Source organism: Prosopis cineraria, unplaced genomic scaffold (assembly GCF_029017545.1).
Source record: "Prosopis cineraria cultivar Desert tree isolate PC_DT_omini unplaced genomic scaffold, ASM2901754v1 PC9, whole genome shotgun sequence".
Classification (NCBI taxonomy): domain Eukaryota; kingdom Viridiplantae; phylum Streptophyta; class Magnoliopsida; order Fabales; family Fabaceae; genus Prosopis; species Prosopis cineraria.
The window spans coordinates 7,574,108-7,585,285 of record NW_026555340.1 but is presented as its reverse complement, the minus strand read 5'-3'; the positions used below and the strand labels follow the sequence as shown (position 1 = coordinate 7,585,285).

At 35.3% G+C, this 11,178-nt stretch overlaps 1 protein-coding gene across 3 annotated transcripts; it reads left to right on the top strand.

Annotated features, from left to right (window-relative positions):
• The first annotated feature begins 4,863 nt into the window (after window positions 1–4,863).
• On the top strand, window positions 4,864–10,186 carry LOC129320113 (pentatricopeptide repeat-containing protein At2g02980, chloroplastic). 3 transcript variants are annotated; one of them, XM_054965312.1, is made up of 5 exons: window positions 4,864–5,206; window positions 5,297–5,353; window positions 6,711–6,827; window positions 7,518–9,760; window positions 9,888–10,186. In XM_054965312.1, the coding sequence occupies exon 4, from the start codon at window positions 7,697–7,699 to the stop codon at window positions 9,521–9,523; it is 1,827 nt and encodes a 608-aa protein (XP_054821287.1). In that variant the 5' UTR covers window positions 4,864–5,206; window positions 5,297–5,353; window positions 6,711–6,827; window positions 7,518–7,696; the 3' UTR covers window positions 9,524–9,760; window positions 9,888–10,186. The 3 variants fall into 3 exon arrangements, with proteins under 3 accessions (XP_054821287.1, XP_054821288.1, XP_054821289.1); XM_054965313.1 differs by lacking the exon at window positions 6,711–6,827; XM_054965314.1 differs by lacking the exons at window positions 4,864–5,206; window positions 5,297–5,353 and having other exon boundaries at window positions 5,393–6,827.
• Window positions 10,187–11,178: the final 992 nt, after the last annotated feature.

Below are 11,178 nucleotides of genomic sequence, written 5' to 3'. Positions count from 1 at the left end.
TACTATATAATAACAACACAACTTCTAGGTAAGGAAGAAAAACAACATAGGAGAGCAAAAATTAATGGTTCAGATAGAGCGAGTAACTTGGCTAAGGCAAGCTTAATAGGACAAGGCTTAATTTGACTTGAGTTTATGTAACAAACACAAGTTTAAAGAGAGGATTCATCTCAAAAGACTAGCATATTGGATGAGAGAGCCTCTTACACTTATAAACCCCACACCACTTGTGAAACTCCCCAATGTGAGACTCATGATAATGTCACCTCGTTGAAATTCAATGTCCCCGTTAGCTCCCCTCCATGGCACTTCACTTGGCTTCTTGCTGGTTAGAAACCTCCATGGGTAGCCCTTTCTGTGACACCAACCTTTCAATGAAAACACCAATATAATGAGCACAAGCCTAAAGAGAGAGCATATCCTAAAAGACTAGCCTATTATAAGGGAAAGCTTTTAAACATATAAACCCCACACCACTTGTGAGATTTCTTGATGTAGGACTCTTGACAATGCCACCATGTCAAGAGCCGACGTCTTTAGTGGGTCCACTCTATGGCACTTCACAAGGCCTCTTGCCTGTCAAAACCCTTAGTAGGTATCCCTTTCTGTGACATCGGCCTCTCAATGAAAGCACCAATGTGATGAACATAAATATAAAGAGAAAGCCCATTCTAAAAGACTAGCTTGTTGGGTGGGAGAACCTCTTATATTTATAAACCCCATATCACTTATGAGGTTCCTTGACGTGAAACTCGTGACATGACTATAAGCCTTTTAGGTAAAACTCACCCTAAAAAGATGCCTCGTAGGGGGAGGATGCCTAGATGACTTATAAACCAAACACTACTATTGTAGCCTCCTGATATGGGACTTATAACTTAACCCACCCCTCAAGAGCCAATGTCCACGACTACTTACGTAACCTCCTCTCATATATCCACCTAATATAAGAGAAGACTACAGTGTTACCATTAACTCACATCATTCACAATAATCAAATTCATTTCAAAAGCTTCAGCCAAAGACTTACTTTATAAAATCCATTAAATCACAATACAATTAGAGAAAACACAATGGAATTAAATCATACACACCTCAAATACATAAGGACATAAACTACCAGAATTTCTATCTCAATTGCATGAAATTCAGCATATAAATAAACTGAAGTTTTGGTCCGTGCGTTGTGGCAGACGATTAGTGCACCGCGGCATATGACACAGAGCCACATGCTTGCCTTGTCTATGCTGTGCGCCGTGGCATGTGTCTCCATGTGCTGTGGTGCGCCTGTCCAGATTTCTACTGTCATTTTGATAGCAAAAATGATGAACTTCTACCCTGCACCATTTTTGCATACGGCATTCGATCAGAGTGATTCAAGCGCCCACACGAAGTTAGCTCGCATACTAACTAATGAGATAGGTTTAGACATGATCTAACGATTCGATCAAAATTTGGACACCTGGGTATAAAAAAGTCATTTTTTTCTAAAAATTTTGCTCACCCAAGCGCCCTTACTCTCATTAGACCACACTAGGCTTTGAACCAAGTCTAAAAAGATTGAACATACTTGATTGATCACAATTAATCACAATCATACACATATATTAAAATTTAACCCCTCTACGGCCAATTTTTATAATTTACTAATTTCACAAACTATGCCATTTCTTGGCATAACATAGCCCATTTGGCTACTTCTCAACTCAATCAAGTACAAATATATGCTATCATATTCATAATACAATTTTTGCCCCTAAATTATTCATTTCATCATAATTTTGGCTTTTGACTTAAGATTTACCAACATATACAACCAATTCAACACAAACACACTCAAATTAAAGCCCTTTTGTCTCAAATAACACATACATATAATCAAGCTTGATTTCACCAAAACTCAGTTCAATACATGCATGCAACCCTATGGCAACTCATATACACTATTATATACAATCTTTTAATTCAGTTCATTACACAAACCCAGAGTATACGGCTTCACAACTCAAGCCAGTCCAGATACTCTTCTTTGGCCTGATCACTTCTCGATCTTATAAACATGTAACCATGGGGGTATGATAAAAATCTTGGTAATAGAATAACTCACTCCTATTGACTATCACATGCAACAACATGAAAGTAAATATAGTATACCATTAAAACCTCATAAAGTAGTATTTATATCACATATCAGATTTCATTTTTCACTTTTCATCAATCCTAAAAGATTCTGTATTATCTCAAGATATTTTATCATATCACATAAAATACTAGCATGATCTCTACCAACCAAACCTCCAAATCATCTTGACATAAAACCATAGGCTCATCTCAGACCAATGTATACTCTCATTAGTCTTGAACTCACCTGCAGTGGTAGAATTATCCGGCCAAAGATGTTCCAACAGACAATACGGACTATGGTTTTTTCCCAATACACACAATGGAGCATCATTGACTCCTACCCGTATCACAAAGATACTAAGAAATCTCTCATCTCCAACACAATACCTTAATAGGCACTCAGGAGATCTTCTCTAACATAGCACCTTTCAAGGCACTAAAACACAATTTCAATGCTCATTTCAATCAAAGGCCATTTCACACACAACAATCACTCAATGCTATAAAACATGCTTAGTTCGAAGCCATTTCATGCATTATATAGCATACTAACATACAGTTATAATAAACAGTCAAATAAAGGAAGTTATCCAGTTACCTCAACCCTTCTATCAGAAGAAGGGTTACCTATGAATTTCAACTATCACTCAAGCTTTTCTCAAGCTTTCTTTCTCTATTCACGAGTCTAATATGCCAATCTGAACACATTTGGCACATTTTAGTCATTTGGCCTATTGACTAAAAACTCATTTTTATCACTTAGGGCTATATTCATTCATAAACTCGTTTCCATTTATCCATTTTAAGTCCATAACTACTTAATTCATACTTTACACCACCTCAACCAGTCTTATTTCACTCAGATTATATTTTTACCCTAACTTTCTCTCTCTAAAGGCTAAAATTGAGCCTCCGAGTTTAAAGCTCTACTGTTCAGCTCTAAACCAGTCACAAAGCTTTAATTTAACTTTCAAGAACCTTTTTATTACTATTGGGCAAGAATCAAACCCCTCAAATTCCACCGATTCAATTTCCTTGTAACTCATGTTTAGAGAAATTTGTGTAGAATAGAAGGTAAGAGTTATACGTAGCTTACCTGGTAAGTTATCGATTTGAATCACCTTCCACCGCTCCAAAATAACTTAACCTAGCTCCTCAGCCCTACTCCTCTCTCTGTCTCATGTGTTTCTCAAATGTTCTCCTCTGAAATTTTTGAAATTTCATGACTTATGAAGTGAAATTCTGGTCCATGCACTGCGACGCATGCAGCACAAGTTGCGGCGCGTGGCACAGTGAGATTTATTCTTACCACGCGCACTTGCTTTGACTCGAAACGCACTTCTAACACCCATCTCTGTTCATACAACACACAAACTAGTCAAAAATATCAATTAACTATCCGAATCTTTAATCTTACTTTAATTTTCACTTCACCCTTGATTAATCTCTAACTTAGGATTAAGAAATTCAGGATGTTGTAGCTTACGCTCCATGGTGTTTTACTCAGCCTTCAATTGGTTAGCCCCTATGTGGGCCGCTCTTTTCACGAATGATGACTCTCAACGAGAGCAGCAATGTCATGATTATAAGTCCTTTAGGTAGAACTCATCCCTAAAAGACACCTCATAGGGGAGGGTGTCTATATGACTTTTAAATCACACACTACTAATGTGGTCTCCTGATATGGGACTCATAACAGTTTAAAATGCTTGAACGTATAAAAAACTCATATAGTAGAGTTTGGCCTTGATTTGTTAGGCTTTGAGCTTATTTGAGTTGGCTCAAATACTCGAATTGTTAAATATTTATTTTATTTTATTTTCTCTTTTTTTATCTGGTTTCATTTTTTATTAAAAAATTAATATTTTTAATCTCCATCTTGCTTTAATTTTATTTTATTGATAATAAAAAAATTTAGGTATTTGGGTCAAACCCATTTAGGTTTGGGCTTGGCCATGATTTCTTTAAGCAGCCCAAATAACTTTAAAGTAAAGAAATTTTTATAAACTTCCAAACCCAACCTTAAAAATTTTTAAATTTATTTAGGCTAACATAAATTATTGGCTCTAGATACAGAGATGAGAATATAATTTAAGAACCCCAACCTATGGGAAGGTCCATATGTTATTATTTTGGAAAAATTAACTTGTAGGTCTTTTTAGTTTTTATCAATTTTGATTTAAGTCTCCATAATTTATTTTGTTTTAATCAAAATCTTATAGTTTGATTGTTTAAATATATTATTTCTTGACAATTAAATTAAAATTATTAATAAATGATTAATTTTTTTAAAACAAAAACACATGTAAAATTTATATAAAAATTGATTTAATTCTTTTTGCCAAAGAAGTGGTAACAAAATTTGATTTAATACAATTTTAATTTTTTTGAAAATTTTGTGCATATAAATTTTTTTAACCAATAGTATATATATAATTTATTTAGAAAACGTAATTTAATTATATAAATTTTGAGTAGTAAAAATTAAATAATTAATTTTAAATAATATTTTAATAAAAAATAAGAATTTTTAATTTTATTTTTTAAAAAATATTTAATATTTTAACGTTAAATGATTAATCAATTAAATTATAAAAGTTTAATTAAAATAAAGTTAATTATAAAGATATAATTTAAATTAATGCTGTGGAAAATGAAGCTGTAAATTACTTATTTTTATGATTATTTTATTATTTTATTTAAATACGCCAAAGATCCTCCCCACCCATCTGTTTCGACCCAACGCGACAACCCTTCCTATCCCTTGCCCCAAAATCGCAGATCTACCTCTCTTCTCCCTCTCATCGCTCGTGAAGAGCGACGACCACCGCCGAAGCCGTCCACCGCCGTCTTCTTCGTCTGTCAATGCAACACCGCCGGTCTTCGAAGTCGCACCTTGTCGCCGCCGCCGCCGCCGCTTCAGCTACCGAGTTCACCCTTCATCTTCCACGAGATCTGGTTCTGCAGGGTGAGTCCGACGCCGATTCGGCAGCCTGACTGTCCGTCGCCGTCCGACCCCAGCCTACCGTCCGCCACCGTCGCAGCTTGCCGCGTATTCCGTCGCCGTTGTCGCTCCATCAGGGTATCACTAGCTTCTTTGATTTTTATACTCTTTAAGCAGTTTCAACTTTTTTAATTGAATCTTTGAGCTGTTGATGTTTTGTAATTCCAGATGCTACCTTCAATTCTCAAGCACATACCATTTGGAATCTTCTTCATGCCAGAAAAGGTTCATATTTCAAATCACTATTTCTCCTTCCATATGTTTTTTTTTTCTGTTTTTGTGGTTAATAATGCTCTGTTTTGGATCTCTATATATATATATATTATTTGTTTTTGTCCTAATAATCTGTGCTGTTGTTCTTCGTTTTTCCTTTCAATAGTGCTGTGTTTTGGATCTCTATAAATGTTTGGCTTGTAAACCCTTTTGTTTTTATTTTCTTATTTTTTTTATATTTCTTGTGCTTTGAGTGTTAAAAATATTTCACTATTTTAATTTTATTGTTTAAAAATCTTAAGTAATCCTCAACTCTTTTTTCATTCTCGCGGTCTTCCCCAGCCGATCGTAAAGGAAGCAGTCAAGCAGAGTCCATAGCTTTAAATTTTTTTTTTCTTTTTTTTGGGGGGGGGGGGTTAACACGTGCTGCATGTGATATGAGTTGCATTATTGAACTTGTTTGGATTTTTTTCCACCGTACATGTAAATAGAGGTTTTTGTATTGTGTACAAATTTATAGTTTATTCAGAAGATGAAATGCCACACATGATTGTATCTCTGGCTCTTTGAACTTCATCCATGGGTATATTCGACGCTTGTGATACTGTGTACTGTCATGGCCGGAGGTACTGTAGCAAGTTGAAGTTTTCTCTTATTAAGATAAACAGCTCATGTCATCTCTACTGATATATATGGTGAATAACCTGATTGGATTTTAAAAATGAAGATTAATATCCACTAATATATAATTATGTTAGCAAAAAAGGTCTGACCTGACCTCACCTAAGATTTAATAACGAAAAATGAACCAAATAATCTTTCACGATATTACCCAAAATTAGTTTACAATGCCCATGTGTGCAGATATATAGTGATACAGAATAATCTAAAAATCAATGTGAATACACTTGGTTTTGCCAAAATAACCACTGAATTGGAGCCAGATATAGGGCCATGACATTTTCCTTTTCAGGCATGTGAATACTCTTGGTTTTCCTGAAAACATTGTACTTTTTGTTCGGTGAGCCAAATGTACGGCCTTTTGTTATCCGGGAATGGGGGTTTGTGATGGTCAGAATCAGAATTGAATGAAATGGAAAAAAAAAAAATGATCGTGAGTTGAGTTGGATAAAAGATTTATGTAGGTTTTAGTTGTGTGTGTGTGTGTGTGTGTGTAATATGTATAATATATGTATAAATTGTAATAACCATTGCCTCTTCATACAATGAAATCCTTTGAGCAGCGAATGGATATTGATGCTGTGTAAATAGATTGATTTTAATATTACTATTTTTACTTAAGAGTTTTATATTTCATGTCTATGAGGATTTAGTTAGTGAGCTCAACTTACAATGTATGTTTTTCAAGGTTTGCAATTGCGATATCAGCCTTATAGATTTAATGTATACCTGCTAATGCCCAGCATCCAAAGGCCCATTCTAACATATCATTCCAAAGTTGCTGATCGTGGGTCTGTTGTTTCTGGTTTGCCTCTTACTCATTCTTTCTTGTTTATTGATGTTATCTGGTTTGCCGTTTGCTCTCTCCCTCCTATTCACTCTCCCTCTTCAGTATGATTTTACCTTCACTTTCGATTCTACTCTATGGATATCTGGTCTGTCTATGTGGTTCACAAAAAATTATTGCAGATCCAATTATTTTCCACAACTTTTTCACCACATAATGCAAAAATGTATCGTTGTATACTACTGTCAATTTGCTGCTGAGTATATATTAGACGTATTTACAATCAAGTGCATCACATAACCAGAAAAGAAAATTGAGCATCCATGCATATTAAAATGTGATGCATTCGTCATTGTTGGAGGCATAATCCCAAAAAAATATTGCTGTTTTTGTGGAATATCCAGAACATTTGTTGGAACAAGTTTTGTACTGGTCAAGGAAATGTATAATCTTGCGAAAATGTTCTATAAATTTCTTTAATATGTAACTAAAGAGACTTGAGTTTAGATAAATGCTTTGAAGATTGATGTCTTTTTATATAAATTATATTATTTTATTCATTACCCAAAAAAAAGAAAGGAGAGTTATTGAAAGTTGGTCACCTATAGAAGTTTATTTATTGAGAAAATAACTTTATTGTTCATATACTATATTTTGATATTTTTGACTTCTTTCTATATCACTTCCTCTGCAATCCTTCTGTCGCAGAAAATTAAAGCTCGTGTCTCTCTTCCACAAGTTAAATGCTTTTATTACTTCCTCTGATCCTAAACACGAATAATCATTGCTGAGAAGTTGACATTGGGATATCATCTTTTGGCATTTCCTTTTATAATCTCATTCTCCCATGCACTTACAGATAGACCTAGTTAAGAAGCTTTTGGAGCATGATAATGGCTTCAACTGTTCTCCAATTAACCCCACTTTCTTATCCGAAACCCATCATAGGCATACGACAAAATAGCGAACCCTCCCTCCTAGCTTTTCACGACTTGCTCTCTCTCATACCCAGATGTGCCTCTCTTAGAGAGCTTAAGCAGATCCATGGATATGCCATCAAAACCCACGTCAAAGATGACATATCAGTACTTACTAAACTCATTAATTTCTGCACTTCCAACCCAACCATTTCCTCTATGGAATATGCCCACAAGATGTTTGATGAAATTCCCAATCCAGATATCGTCTTGTTCAACACTATGGCTCGTGGCTATGCTCGCTTGGAAAACTCACTTCAAGCAATGGTGCTTTTAGCTCAACTGTTATGCTTTGGCTTGCTTCCAGATGATTATACTTTCTCGACCCTTCTAAAGGCATGCTCTAGATTTAAAGCCTTGGAAGAAGGAAAACAAGTGCACTGCCTAGCTTTGAAACTTGGGGTCATTGATAATGTATACGTACACCCAACACTTATACATATGTATACTATGTGTAATGACATAGATTCTGCTAGGCGAGTGTTTGATAAGATTTCTGAACCGTGTGTTGTTACATATAATGCACTCATCACAAGTTATGCTCGAAAGAGTCAACCCAATGAGGCATTGGCTTTGTTTAGAGAATTACAAGAGAGGGATCTCAAGCCAACTGATGTCACCATGCTTGTTGTCCTCTCATCATGCGCGTTGTTGGGAGCATTAGGCTTGGGAAAGTGGATACACGAATATGTTAAGAAAAATGGATTTGTTCAATATGTCAAAGTAAATACTGCACTTATAGATATGTATGCAAAATGTGGGAGTCTCGATGATGCAGTTTCTGTGTTTGAGAATATGCATGTGAGAGACACTCAGGCTTGGTCAGCCATGATTTTGGCCTATGCCGCTCATGGCCATGGTTTCAAAGCCTTGTCAATGTTGGAAGAAATGAACAAGGCAAAAGTGTGGCCTGATGAAATAACATTTTTGGGTATATTGTATGCTTGCACTCACAATGGATTGGTAGAGAAAGGTTATGAATACTTCAGTAGTATGATTCATAAATATGGGATTGTTCCCAGCATAAAGCATTATGGATGTATGGTTGATTTGTTAGGTCGAGCTGGACGCTTGGATGATGCCTATAAATTCATAGATGAATTGCCCATTAAGCCCACTCCAATCCTCTGGCGGACATTGCTGTCTGCTTGTGGCAGTCATGGGAATGTTGAATTGGGAAAGCAAGTAATTCAGAGAATCTTTGAACTTGATGACACTCATGGTGGGGATTATGTGATTTTGTCAAATTTGTGTGCAAGATCTGGAAAATGGGAGGACGTGAATTTCTTGAGGAAAATGATGAAAGATAGAGGTGCAGTGAAGGTTCCTGGTTGTAGTTCTATAGAGGTCAACAATGTTGTTCATGAATTCTTTTCTGGGGATGGAGTTAATTCCACTTCTACTGCTCTGCACCATGCACTTGATGAGCTAGTAAAAGAACTGAAGCTAGCTGGGTACGTACCTGATACTTCTCTCGTCTTTCATGCAAACATCGGAGATGAAGAGAAAGAAGTTGTTCTTAGATATCACAGTGAGAAATTGGCCATTGCTTTTGGGCTTTTGAGTACCCCACCTGGGACAACAATTCGTGTGGTCAAGAATCTTCGAGTCTGTGGTGATTGCCACAACGCTGCGAAATTTATATCATTGATCTTTGGTAGGCAAATTATTCTAAGAGATGTGCAGAGATTTCATCATTTCAAAGGCGGGAAGTGCTCGTGTGGTGATTACTGGTAGTGGTTTCTCTAAGCCAATAAGTGGTACGACATAAGACGAAGATTGGGGTGTACTTTTTGAGGTATAAAAGGTCTAGGTGAGTTAGGATTTAAGGGCACACCAGGGTCAAAGACAAGACAGATCAAAGAATGCTTATGATTATCTACCAATAAAATGTTGACTTTAGTAGCAGGATATTAACTCACGTGCTTATGAGATATGAGCCACATCATTGATAATTAAACCAATGGCCAACATGTAAGTATATTAAAAGCAAATTTGGCATAAATAAATGCCTGCATGTTTATATATCCTTGTCCCCCTTTCTCGACTGTTTTTATGGTTCATGTTTAGTTTGAACTAAGAGTCTCCATCCATGTTTCAGGATTTTCTTGTTGGTATGCATAATGGGACCCTTGAAGAAGAAAGCTTGGCTTCCTGTTTCACATATTGGGAAGGAATCATTATTGTGATTCACCCGTGGGGACTGAGTAAAATAGAGTTTGTAAACTCAGGACAAGGAGGTATAATTGTTGTATACCACGAAACAAATTCATGGCCATGTATATAATTGATTTGTGTTGCCAGCACTCTTCATGTCTATTTATGACAGCAACAAGTGTGTTTTTCACTAAAATATTCTATGATTAAATTAGTGAGAGGTGGGATTCCATTTATGTAGAACCTGCATGTGTAGAGATAAGACTCACTTTTTTTCCTTTTTTATTCCTCATACTTCATTCCTTGAAGTACTTTGGATTGGGCACTAGAAGTTTGCAATATAATTGGCCGAAAATTGAATGCCGCGTGGAGAGACAAAATCATGTAATTATTGGTATTTTTTTCTCCCCTTATCATATGTGTAAATGATGTACGCAAGAGAATGAAAGAAAAGTGTAGTAAAACTATGATATATTTTATTTCTGAAGATTCTTAGCTAGTATAAGATAGGATTGACAAACGTGGTTGGATTAAATGAAACATGTCAAATAGGATCATAAATGTAAACATTGTAAGTGGGGACCAAAAAAAAATAAAAAATAAAATCACGTGGTAGAAGCCACTTCCCATATGAACTTGGGAATACTCAACTCTATATTAGTTATTACAAAAATTAGATCACTGCATAAAGAGAGTACAAAAAGGGTCAGTTAGATGGGAGAAAAACTAGGATTGGGTAATACATGTTTTGAAGAGGATTTTCTGTCTTTGCCTTTATGATAACAAAAAGTACTGCAAATTATAGAATAAGAAATATATCATAATTGGTTTCTAGTTGGGTGCATTAGTAAAGTTTTTAAATTGAATTTTTTTAAATAAAATTTATCCCATAAATAACGGACTTTTATGTTACTTGTAAGATTTGGAACAGAAAACGTCTGTGATGATGGTAGATCTCTTGAATCACATATAGATTCGAGTTATAGTTACGAATCTTGGATGAAGTTTCACAATAGATGGACAATGTTTTTTGAGAGATAAAAGGGAAAGTAGTCACAGAGAAAAAGTTTTCTACTTTAAGCCAGTTTTTGGTTCCCATATTTTACGATTGAAATATGCCTAGTTACATAATTTTAAAATCAAAATTATAATTGCTCCACTAACTTATCTGCAACCCACAATCCTACATTATTTAATTAAAATAATTTACCTAAACTTAATTAATTGCTATCGGG

What these genes read in the sequence shown, in the direction of transcription:
- LOC129320113 (XM_054965313.1), top strand. Translation starts at nt 7,697, where the DNA reads ATGATAATGGCTTCAACTGTTCTCCAATTAACCCCACTTTCTTATCCG.